Source organism: Procambarus clarkii, chromosome 49 (assembly GCF_040958095.1).
Source record: "Procambarus clarkii isolate CNS0578487 chromosome 49, FALCON_Pclarkii_2.0, whole genome shotgun sequence".
In the NCBI taxonomy this organism is placed as follows: Eukaryota; Metazoa; Arthropoda; class Malacostraca; order Decapoda; family Cambaridae; genus Procambarus; species Procambarus clarkii.
This window is the reverse complement of record NC_091198.1, coordinates 25678954-25691797: the sequence shown is the minus strand read 5'-3', so window position 1 is coordinate 25691797 and position 12844 is coordinate 25678954. Positions and strand designations below refer to the sequence as shown.

Here is a 12844-nt window from a genome sequence, read left to right as displayed (position 1 = left end):
CACAAGAGCCGTGACGAGAATTCAAACCTGCATCCAAGAGCATCCCAGACACTGCATTTATTGACTGAGCTACGACATGGTCAAAAGGAGTTGACCTCCAGTAAGTTCAATAGAACTTCGGTTCCAACTCCTTTGGATCATGTCGTAGCTCAATCGATTAAGGCAGCGTCTGGGATGCTCTCGGATGCAGATTCGAATCCTTGTCACGGCCCTTGTGGATTTGTTCATTTGATGAATCACGCAATTGTGATTTCTGTGTGTAATGAAGTAAGGGCGAAGAGGGAGAACGGCCTATTGGCATAGCTCGAGTGCATGGGGGGAGTTGTGTAAAATCCTGGTTTGTGCCTCGGAGAGGCTGCAGGATCCAGTAAGTTAAGTAGAACTTTGGTTTCAACTCCTTTTGACCATGTCGTAGCTCAGTCAATTATGGCAGCGTCTGGGATGCTCTTGAACTCAGGTTCGAATCCTCGTCACGGCCTTTGTGGATTTGTTCATTTGATGCATCACGCAATTGTGGTTTCTGTGTGTAAATCAAAAAGAGTTTTCTCGGGTGGTGCAGTTTCCCACCGACTGAGAATACTTGGTTGGCGCAGTTAAGTGGTTAAGGCCTTTGTCTGAATAGCTGATTACCGTTTCCAAAAATGTGAGCAAGTTTGCAAGGCAGGATCGGTTTTTAACATATCCATGTTGTATCGATTGAACAAGGTTGTTCGCTGAAAGTTGATGAAGGATTCCCAGCCCTGAGGATTCTCTCCATGAGCTTGCAGATGTGTGATGTCAAGCTGATTGGCCAGTAGGTTTCTGCTGAGCTCTTTGTACCTTTTTCGTAATTAGGAGTAACATTTGCATATTTCCAATACAGGCGGGAATACCCCTTGCTCCAGATATTTTGTGAAAAGTAGTTTCTGGCAAAAATAGGTATCGTTCTTCTTCCAGTTCCTTGAATACTTTGGACTGGATTCCATCCACACTGGAGGCTTTGGAGTTTTTACAGTTTGTCAATGTTCTCTCTAATTATTTCGAATTTTATGGTTATATCCCTAAATTAATTCTCCAACCCTCCTTCAAACATTTGTGTGGGTAATGAGATGTCATGCAACCTTTAATCCTTGCATCCTTGGATATCATTCTCAGATTCAAGGATTAAAGAGTTCAAGGTTTTAGGATTAAAATAATCATTTAGAGTGTTTGCTACTCTTTGATCATCTATTACAGCTTGGTTAGTCTTATCTATTAACCCTTAACCCTTCAACTGCTCTGCTTCCAAATATGACACCCCCCCCCAGTGTGCAGGAAATAAATTCTCTGGAAAAAATTATTTTTATTTTTGAAAGTATCAAAAACCCTTCCCTGATTACAGGTATGGTAGCAGAAATTCGAAATTATACTTACTTTGGCTAGTCATCATTCCCTGTGCGCCCGTGGCGCTGGCAATCACCCACTGCTACACCAATACCGAACACTGGCATTTCCTTCCTTTGGGCCTTCACAGTGCCACATACGCCGGTGTTATGAGCAAGGAGGTATCTGGGGCCAGATTCACGAAAGCACTTAAGCAAGCACTTACGAACGTGTACATCTTTCCTCAATCTTCGACGACTTTGGTTACATTTATTAAACAGTTTACAAGCATGAAAACTTCCCATTCAACTGTTGTTATTGTTATAAACAGCCTCCTGGTGCTTCGGAGCTCATTAACTGTTTAGTAATTGGAAACAAAGCCGCCAAAGATTGAGAAAAGATGTACAGGTTCGTAAGTGTTTGCGTAAGTGCTTTCGTGAATCTGGCCCCTGGTCAATAAGGGGCTGGTGTAATAGTTGTTGGTGAACAGTATATGCTCCTTGTTCAGCAACGGTTCCATCAGGGTTTTTACGACACTGCCGGAGAACCCGTGTTTATCTTGAGCTGGTATGTCGACGTCTGTACCAGAATACAATATCATGTCCAACACTAAACCAGTCTCACAGTCGCACAACTCGAAAAACTTTAGTCCAAAACGGTGCCGCTTCGATGGGATGTACTGCTTGAATGTCAGTCGCCCCTTGAACAGTACTAGCAACTCGTAGATAACCACATTCTGTCCAGATACAAAATATTCCCTGAACTTCCCTCTCATGTCACTGAACACCTTCCGTACCTTCCACAGTCTGTCGTTCCTCTCCTCATTTGCATTATTCTCGAAATGCAGGCACCTGAGAATCAAGAGGCACCTATCACGTGACATATAGTGGTTGAACACGGGCGATGGAACTAGGCAGTCTTTGCTTCAATAATTCTGGACGACAGCTTTCTCGGAGTGTTTCATCATCATACTGAGTGCCAGAAACACGTACATTTCGTCAACTGTCGTGTCTTTCCATCGCGTGAGGCGTGAAGCAGGTAAAATGCCGGTGTCTATGAGGCTGTGAGCAAACCTGTTTGTCTCTGTCCCAAGATGCGTCATGAATTCATTGTCGAAATATGCCTTGAAATATTCCATTTCTGCCATATCATCACCCGTATATGGAAATAATAGTGTAACGCCAAAATCGCTAGCATTGGTATGTGAGGGACAAATGTGGGACAATCCTCCCACACAAGTACACAGTGGGGTTTGGTGATGGCGCCAACACCACGGCCAACACCACCACGAGCACCAAAAACACGGCTACGTCGTCTGCGGCTGGTGCTGCGTGAGGGCATACTAGGCGATGAGGCAGATTTACGTACCGAAGGCCTACCACGAATACCTGATGTTAAGGGGCCACTGTCGTCATCGTCCCGTTGCTGTGAAGCATGTTCCTAACTGCTGCGACAGGTTGCTGAGGCACCAAAGCCCCGCATGGTAACACCCTCGCTGCTTGTACTCAGGTTGTCCACACTACTGGTATTGGGGCCTATGTCACTGAACCGGGAGAACTATTCATTGTATGTACTGTCACTAAATAAATTTGCATCTACCGACATACATGGTGGTGGTGGTGATGATAACGATGTTGACCCAGGGCGGCGAGGCAGGCAGTCACGGTGCGTGTACCATACACGCTTGCCACAGGATCTACCTCAGTTTCTCCCTCACTCATATCAGTCCTCTGTGTAAGATCTTTCTCTGGATCATAGTCTAGGTATCTCCTCCTCAGACAGTCGTTTTCCATGACCACGGGTCACTGTGGAGCAAGAGATCGTAGACGATGCGTTAGACATGGATGCTGCTTTCAAACTGAGGCTCCCCACGGCCGCGGGGCATGCTGGGATTTTTTTTCAAGTTGGCGGACGATCACTGGGGCCCCAAGGCATCCATTTCGTACCCGGGTCACTGCACCACTTTTGAATGGAACGTGAAAAATACAAAAACCCGGGGACTCGTTGCACAAACCAGACACGAGCCTGCAGGTGCGTTGCACAGTTTAATGGTTAAAGGGCGCAAATTTGATAAATATAATTTCAGTAAATGTTGCTCAATGGCACATGTATACATATATAAGTAATAAGTATATACGTAAATATATATATATATATATATATATATATATATATATATATATATATATATATATATATATATATATATATACCTATATATATACCCCTTCTATATATATATATAGAAGGGGTACCACCTCTGGTGCAAGTGTAGGGACCCATAGCCTCGGAGAAGAAAATAAAGAGTACTCAGAGAAGACCTTGTGGATCCTCACTGAACACTTTGATATTTTCTTCTCCTACCACCCCTATTCTTTTGGTATGTGTGTATATTTATCTAACTTTATTTGAAAATGTCATTACACAAAAAAAAGTTACAATATTGATTACATGCAAGGTTCAAGGCTGCTTGTCACAAGTTGAATAGCTCCTCCAGCTCCTCAGATGGCGGGCAGCAACCATGAATGCAGTGAGCATTTCCTCTCTGGATTGCCACACTAAGGCGCTGATAAAGAAAACTGGCAGCTCTAGGGTCTCTAGTTGTTTCGATTAGCTTAGACCCCAACTCCTTCAAAAAGCTAGCAGCACTTTTACCCCAGGCACCAAGTGTCTCTGAGGCAATGGGGACAAAATTGTAGTGGTGCTCAAGGTCTCTGTATTTACGTGACTTGGCCGCTTCCCGGTGATTGGCAGCTCCTCCTGCTTGTGTAGCACTGAAGTATATATATATATATATATATATATATATATATATATATATATATATATATATATATATATATATATATATATATGTCGTACCTAGTAGCCAGAACTCACTTCTCAGCCTACTATGCAAGGCCCGATTTGCCTAATAAGCCAAGTTTTCATGAATTAATTGCTTTTCGACTACCTAACCTACCTAACCTAACCTAACCTAACTTTTTCGGCTACCTAACCTAACCTAACCTATAAAGATAGGTTAGGTTAGGTTAGGTAGGGTTGGTTAGGTTCGGTCATATATCTACGTTAATTTTAACTCCAATAAAAGAAAATTGACCTCTTACATAATGAAATGGGTTGCTTTATCATTTCATAAGAAAAAAATTAGAGAAAATATATTAATTCATGAAAACTTGGCTTATTAGGCAAATCGGGCCTTGCATTGTAGGCTGAAAAGTGAGTTCTGGCTACTAGGTACGACATATATATATATATATATATATATATATATATATATATTTATATATATATATATATATTTATATATATATATATATATATATATATATATTTATATATATATATATATATATATATATATATATATATATATATATATATATATATATATATATATATATATATATATATATATATATATATATATTTCCATTTGGGTGAGGTGATATGGTACAACAGTTTTGGGTGACGTGTGAACAAACTTGTGATAAACACAAGACAAAACACGAAACAATGGGTATTACTTGGATATGAGAACATAAGAATGGAAGTAACTGCAGAGGGCCTATTGGCCCATACTTCCACTTGAATCTTCTATATTGGTTCGGAGTCTTGAAGTGGGTAGAATATAGTTGTGCATTAATTGGCTGTTGATTGCTGGTGTTGACTGTTTGATGTGTAGTGCCTCGCAGATGTCGAGCCTCCTGCTATCGCTGTATCTATCGATGATTTCTGTGTTGTTTGTTTAGATTTTTCTGGTGAGGGTCTGATTGTGAGAAGAGATTATAAGTTTCTTGATGGAGCCCTGTTGTTTATGCATTGTTAACAATGCATTGTGTTCTGCTGTGTGTGTGTGGAGCCGTGGCCAGGAGAACTTTGAGAGTACTGGGGATGGATGCGCTTTAGAATTCTCTTCCCTAGGCATCCTGTAAGTACTGCCCTTGGGTTCTAGGGATCCCTTTCATAGTGCTTTCGGAAACTGCTTCCATCTTTCCATCTTTGCCGCTTAGCTCTTACCCCGCCCTTGGGGCCAGCTGGGGTTTTCGTGGCCTTGGCAGTTGTGTACCACTAAGGTACACAATTGCCAAGGAATCAGAGGCCAGGTCAACATTTGCCCCGGACCACAATAGCTTACTAACTATAGTTCTTGGGTAGCCAGCACAGCTGGGGTCCAGGACTCCCCTGTCACTCTATCGGAGAAGGGGGGGGGGGGAGCTGCACGGACAAGTGGTGGTCGGCAGATTGTGACGTTGGCTTGTTTGCTTTTTTGTTTGTTTCATAAGTGCAGGAGTTCTGCCTCTCTTTTCGGTCTTCCGTTGCAATTTTTCTTAACTTGTGGGGTCTGTTTTTGTATGCTTACCTTTCTTGGTGCCAACCCCGGTCGATGGCAGATATGGAATGCTCCCAAATACATGGGGTTTCCATAGGCCATTGCGACCTTTTCCTCTCTGAGGGGGGCTAGGTTCTGGCTCGTGGCCCTGGTAGGCTGAACTCCAATTGACTGATGCTCCGGACTAATATAACACATATCAGCCAAATAGCTCCAGGGAGCCGAAGGGGCTCCCCTCAGAAAAGCTATCCGAACCCTAGGAGTAATCAAGTGAACCTTTGACTTTCGGAAAAGAAGGTAGTTATTCTACTGCATAAATCTTTGGTGTGCCCTCACTTAGATTATTTTAATTTACCTGAATTTACTTGAGGGGCCACTAACACTACTAGCCTCAATGAGGACAGGAAGCTGGCGGCTTATCGATGGTTCCTCTCCCACTCATTTGCCTTGATGATCTTTTCCAGGCTTTGATCCCAGGAGGGATCCAGGCATGGAGCCCTCATCATCAGAAAGACATAGCTGTATTGGTGAAAGTTCAACACCAGGCAACAAAAATCATTCTGGAACTCATTTCTGAGTCAATTCTCATACCAGGAATGGTTGAGGAGCACAGCATTAACATCACTGTAAACCAGACATGACTAGGGTGAATCTCATCGAAACATTTTATAATTCTGAACAATTTGAAGGATATTAATCCAGGCAACATCTTCAAAAGGTCAGTTGTAACATGAACCAGGAACAACAGTTTTAAGCTCAACAAGCCACAATGTAGGACTAAAAACAGGAGATGCTTTATTCACCCACAAGGTTATAAACCCATGGAACTGCCTATCAACTGAAACCATAAATGCCAAAACACTGCAGAATTTGAAAATCCAACTTGAAAAAATCATCAGGACAAATGGGAAGGGGGAACCTTTGACAAGCCGCCAGATTCCTGTTCTCATCGAAGGCCATTAGAGTGTCAGTGCCCCCTCAGGTAAATTTAGTATAAAACCTAGGTGATGATAACAAAATGAACATATTGCATTACCCCAGGGATTAACCTATGACAATAACCTCACTTTAAAGGGCAAGTGATCTGACATTTAGGTCAAATATTGATAGACTATAATTAAGGTTCAAGTTTGTCTTAGTATTATTTGCCATATAGTAACTGCATTAATGACTTTCAATGTGCTGTTTATTATAGATAAGATAATTAAAAGATTGATTTCAGGATTAATATCAGCTTACAGGCAATAAAAATAGAGACAACGACATATAAATAAAGTAGGTTTTAGCATATCAAGGCTGTAAAGGATATTGTAATGCAATATTATTTAAGAAGAGAGATCTTGGTAGTTTATAATATGATACAAGGAAAGGGTTTGGCAGAGTATCTTCAGTAGGTTTTGCTTAATATCGACAAAGAAAAATTGGAAAAAAAGGAACAAAGTGGTATTTTAGCATTTCTCACCCATCTTTGTGTGCTGCTCCTTCCAGTCAGGTCGTATAGTGACCCCATCCACGCTGGGACCAATGGATGACAGAAACTGTGGGGTCTCCAGTTCCACCTAGGGAGATACACTACACTTGTTTCATCATCCTCCTCTCTTTTAGCTCTCTAGTTTGCATTATACCTATGCTTGGTATAGGTATATCATAGGTATAAGCAAAAGGCATATTGTGAATAATGGTAAAAAAAATCATGTTTTTTTTTAATCATCAAAAAAATAATAGTAAAAAAATCAGGTAACAATAATGGCAAAAAACAGATTTACAAACACCAAGTACTCTCAAAACAAGCATTGCAAAACATTTTGATTAATCTGAAATATTCTATTCAGATTTCTGATCTTCCTTATCTACACCGAAAATGAATTATTGCACCATAAAAGAAGATCTTGGAATTTACCTAAAGACAGTTCTGAAGGTCTTCTACTCCCCAAGCCCACTCTGGGGCCAGGCTTGTCTTATGATGAGTTCATGAGTTTAAAATGAGTTCCCTGTTGGGTTATTTGTTGACCTATGTAAGGCTTTTGACACTGTCAACCACCAAAATCTTCTTCTTAAATTACACATTATGGAGTCAGAGGTCACTTCCCTCCAATACCTTCAGTCTTACCTTACTGACACGCTTCAGTACGTTTCTGTGAATAATTCCATTTCTCCCACCCTGCCCATCAACATTGGTGTTCCTCAGGGCAGCATACTTGGCCCTCTCCTCTTTCTCATCCTACATTAATGACTGTCATGTTCACAAAAAATGGTACCATCCGTTTTCTATGTGCGGCGGCTCAGACGCCGAGGTAAGGTAAACAATAGAGCGTACAGGACGCCCGCCAAGCTTGGTAGCTACTAGTTATGAAATCGTTTATAAGTATTAAAGTCAGTAACCAAGCAATGGCTTTATATCAACCCTTACAACCAAGACTTCCTCAGTAACACACAACACCACACTGGCAACGAGGATGAACTGTGAATGCAGGTATTTGTTCTGCTTAAAACACAAGGAAGAACATGCTGTCTCGCCCACGGAGGAGGAAGGAGAAGTCGTGCTGTCTGTGAGCACCATACCCGATGCTACGTGCTAACTGATGCTGTGTGCTATCCAGTGCTGTGTGCTAACCCAAGCTATGTGCTAACCAATGCTATGTGCTGACTGAAGCTGTGTACTAAGGAATCTGGGAATCTGCCGACGCTGTGTACGTAACGACTGCTTTGATGCTGTATACAAAACCTGATGTTTTGTATACGAAACGCGCTATGTGCTACAATTCTTCACGCTATACTCACCTAGCTGTACTCACCTAGTTGTGCTTGCGGGGGTTGAGCTCTGGCTCTTTGGTCCTGCCTCTCAACTGTCAATCAACAGGTGTACAGGTTCCTGAGCCTATTGGGCTCTATCATATCTACACTTGAAACTGTGTATGGAGTCAGCCTCCACCACATCACTTCCTAATGCATTCCATTTGTCAACCACTCTGACACTAAAAAAGTTCTTTCTAATATCTCTGTGGCTCATTTGGGCACAGAGATATTAGAAAGAACTTTTTTAAGTGTCAGAGTGGTTGACAAATGGAATGCATTAGGATGTGATGTGGTGGAGGCTGACTCCATACACAGTTTCAAGTGTAGATATGATAGAGCCCAATAGGCTCAGGAACCTGTACACCTGTTGATTGACAGTTGAGAGGCGGGACCAAAGAGCCAGAGCTCAACCCCCGCAAGCACAATTAGGTGAGTACAACTAGGTGAGTACAGCGTGAAGAATTGTAGCACATAGCGCGTTTCGTATACAAAACATCAGGTTTTGTATACAGCAAATACAACTGTGATACTGACTGCTGCACCAACTGCTGTATCAACTGCTACCAACTGCTGTACCAACTGCTAATAACTGCTGTACCAACTGCTGACAACTGCTGTGCTGCTGCTGTGAGTAGAAACAACACATGTACACAAGGTCTAGGTAAGAAGTCAGTTGCTGCTATATTGTGCACTGTTGTGAACTTTTGCATTAATATGCTTGTGTGCTTTGCAAAATTAAAGTAATTACAGTGAATTCTTGACTAACATATACAGTGCAGTAAGTGTTTAATATTCTGAGGAACATTTAAGTGATAAGTTTACATTTATTCAGTAAAAATGGCAAATATACCTCAGTTTCTTGCATTTGATCATGACTGTGACCAGACAAACCTCTCACAGAGGTGGGTCAAATAGCTTAAAAGGTTTGAAAATTTGTTGATAGTTTCTGACATCAAAAGTGCTGAAAGAAAGCGTGCCTTTCTATTTCATTATGCAGGTGATAGAGTTTGTGACATCTTTGATACACTGAAAGACACTGGAGGTGCCAAAGATTATGATATTGCCAAAGCCAAATTAACAGAACATTTTAAACCAAGACAAAACACTGCAATGGAAATTATGCATTTCAGGAGAGCCAGACAACTCTCTAATGAAACTGTGGATCAATACCACACACGTCTGCAGGGCTTAGCAGCCCATTGTGAGTTTGCTGATGTTGACAAAGAAATCAAACAGCAAATAATTGAAACATGCACATCTACACGTCTTCGTCGAAGAGCTCTAGAACTTGCTGACGATGAAAGTACTCTTACCAGGATACTGGATATTGCTCGTCGAATGGAAGATTCTGCACATAATGCTCGTGTCATGGAGTGCAAGTGCCAACAACGGTTCTGCCACTGTTACTAACAGTGATGAGGTATGTAAGGTTCAGGGAGAACACCGTGATCAAAGAAGATATCATGCCAAACCTAACAGTAAATTGAGCCGAGAACCACATCACACCTGGAGTCATGGAACAAGACTCAAGCAGTCACAACGACTCACATCAGAAGGTGTCAACAATAAATGTTACAATTTTGGAGGAGACTACCCACACCAAGATAATGTTTGTCCTGCTCAAGGTAAGAAGTGCTATGAATGTGGAAAACTAGGTCATTTTGGTGCTATGTGTCGTTCCGCACTAAAGAAGCCACAGTCAAGTGAATAAAAGCACTGTACGAGGATCAGGTCATAGGGGTCGAGGTGGTAAACACAATATTGCACCCCATATCCAGAATGTTAACAATGTACAAGACAACATTTCATTACAACCAGTCTCAGATGACAGTGATTGTGATTATACTTATTGAGTACAAGCAATCACAGAATGGAATAATCGTCCAAACAACCCAGAGACATGTGTATACATTGCTGGTATTTGTCTCAAAGTTCTCATTGACACTGGGTCAAACATTGACACCATTGCTGAGTGCCACTATGAGAAATTTAAAAAACAGTTCCCAAAGCTTGAGAACTATAATGGCAAAGCCACTGCCTCTGTTTCAAAGGTAGCCTTGCCAGTGATTGGAACTTTCACTGCAGAGATTAAGTCAAAAAGTGCATTGCTCACTACTACATTCCATGTTGTTAGGAATGCAAAGGAGTCTCTACTCAGTTACAAGACTTCAACCAAATTGGGGCTACTTCAGCTTTCTAATGCTGTAGCAGTGGAATCTGCAAACAATGTTGATGCTACTGTTGTTGAATTTTTTGATCGATTTGAACCAATGGATTGTTCTACTGATAGCAAAGTTCATCTGCATATCAACCCAGATGTAATTCAAGTTGCCGAGGAATATGTACACTCTGTAACCTGTGATGCAGTCCCTAAGGCTCTCACTCTTGATGAAATCCAGTACTGCAACCCTAGAGGACCACTCTGCAAGCAACAGTGGATGCATTGACTAAGAAAAAGCTTCCACGCATCCCACCCTCAGGAGTTGACCAAGATGCATTCAAAGCACTTGAACACATCCAGACAGAATTAAGTGTTACGCAACAACGCGACACCGTGCTGCGAGGTACTCGTATTGTCATTCCAGCTGTTCTCCAGCAACGTGCTCTGAAGTTTGCACATCAAGGACACCAAGGTCTTGTTAGGACCAAACAGCTGCTACGAGAAAAGGTGTGGTTTCCTGGCATTGATCGTCAAGCAAAGGATATGCATGATGCCTGTGTCCCTTGCCAAGCTGCAGTGGATACTTCAAGACCAACACCTCTACAACCTTCACCACTACCTGCTGCACCATGGACGGAAGTATCGATGGACTTCTGCGGACCGCTACCAACTGGAGAGTACTTGATGGTAGTCATTGATGATCACTCACGTTATCCAGAAGTAGAAATCATCACTTCCACATCTGCAAAGGCTGTCATCCCGAAACTCGACAAGATCTTTTCAAACTTTGGCATTCCTGAAGTTGTCAAGACGGACAATGGACCGCCATTCAATGGACAAGACTTCGTCAACTTTGCTGAGCATATTGGATTCAAACACCGCCGTGTGGTGCCACTACATCCTCAAGCAAATGGAGAAGTCGAGACATTCATGCAACCTCTTATGAAAGCGGTACGCTGTGCTCATGCCGAAGGACGATCCTGGAAACAAGCTATGTATGCTTTTCTCAGGAACTACCGTGCAAACACCGCATGGAACACTGGGCAAGTCGCCTGGTGAAATCTTATTTGGACGTCCTATGAGAATCGCACTACCCGTCATGCCAGCCGAGGTAACGGATAAACGTCTCGCTCAGAAGGATGCACTAGCCAAGGGCAAAATTAAAATTGCTCATGATCAACGTGCAAAGAAAGAATTCATAAAGGTTGGAGATACTGTTCTCGTTAAAAAGAAAAAAGAGGGAAAGCTAGATATGCCGTATGATACAAAACCATATAAAGTGATTAGTGTAAAAGGAACTATGGTAACAGCTAGTAATAGAGATCATAGTATAACACGTAATATGGCTTATTTCAAAGTGATTCCAACTAGTGTAGAAAATGATGAAGTGCAAAGTCGTACAAAGGAAAAAGAAAAAAATGAGCTATAACCCGACAAACAATTCATCAAGGGATATTCTTGTATTTAAGGACTCTCGTCCTAAACGGCAAGTTAAACGCCCTACACGATTTGATGAATAATTGTGTTCCCATGTAATACAAAGTATTTACTTATTATGCTGAACTAAATTTAATATTGTTTGAATAATGCAGATCTCTCATTCAATATTTTGTAACTTTGTATTACAGTTTCTTTCATTTTTGTTTAACATTGCATTTGTATTTTTAACATTGAAATCCTTTGTGGTAAAGATTAAGTTGTTTAAATTCTTTGTGTGCTTAATTAATGTTAAAGGTATGCAATATCTCTTGATATGTTAATAACTTACTTTGTGTCAATAACTTTGCTTTGTGCTACAAGCATGGTAGACATCCTATATTCATTCTTTTTAAAGAAAAGGAGGGATGTCATGTTCACAGAAAATGGTACCATCCGTTTTTCTACGTTCGGCGGCTCAGACGCCAAGAGAAGGTAAACAATAGAGCGTACAGGACGCCCGCCAAGCTTGGTAGCTACTAGTCATGTAATCGTTTATAAGTATTAAAGTCAGTAACCACGCAATGGCTTTATATCAACCCTATCTCTGTAATCAACTTGAATGTTAGATCTCTAGGTAAACACTTCGATGATGTTAGTGCCTTGATTGAAACTATTGACAACAAATTCTCTTTTATTATACTCACTGAAACGTGGTTGAAAGAGGATACTACTCAACTCTTTAACATGCCTAACTACTCGGCAATTCACAACTGTCGTCAAATTCAGAGAGGTGG

General features: G+C 41.4%; 1 protein-coding gene across 1 annotated transcript in view; it reads right to left on the bottom strand.

Moving 5' to 3' along the window:
• LOC123763348 (neuroligin-4, X-linked) overlaps nt 1-12844 on the bottom strand; it is a 301500-nt gene that overhangs the window by 92042 nt on the left and 196614 nt on the right. The window contains 1 exon segment of the mRNA XM_069303151.1: nt 7137-7233. Coding sequence (XP_069159252.1) covers nt 7137-7233 — 97 coding nt within the window.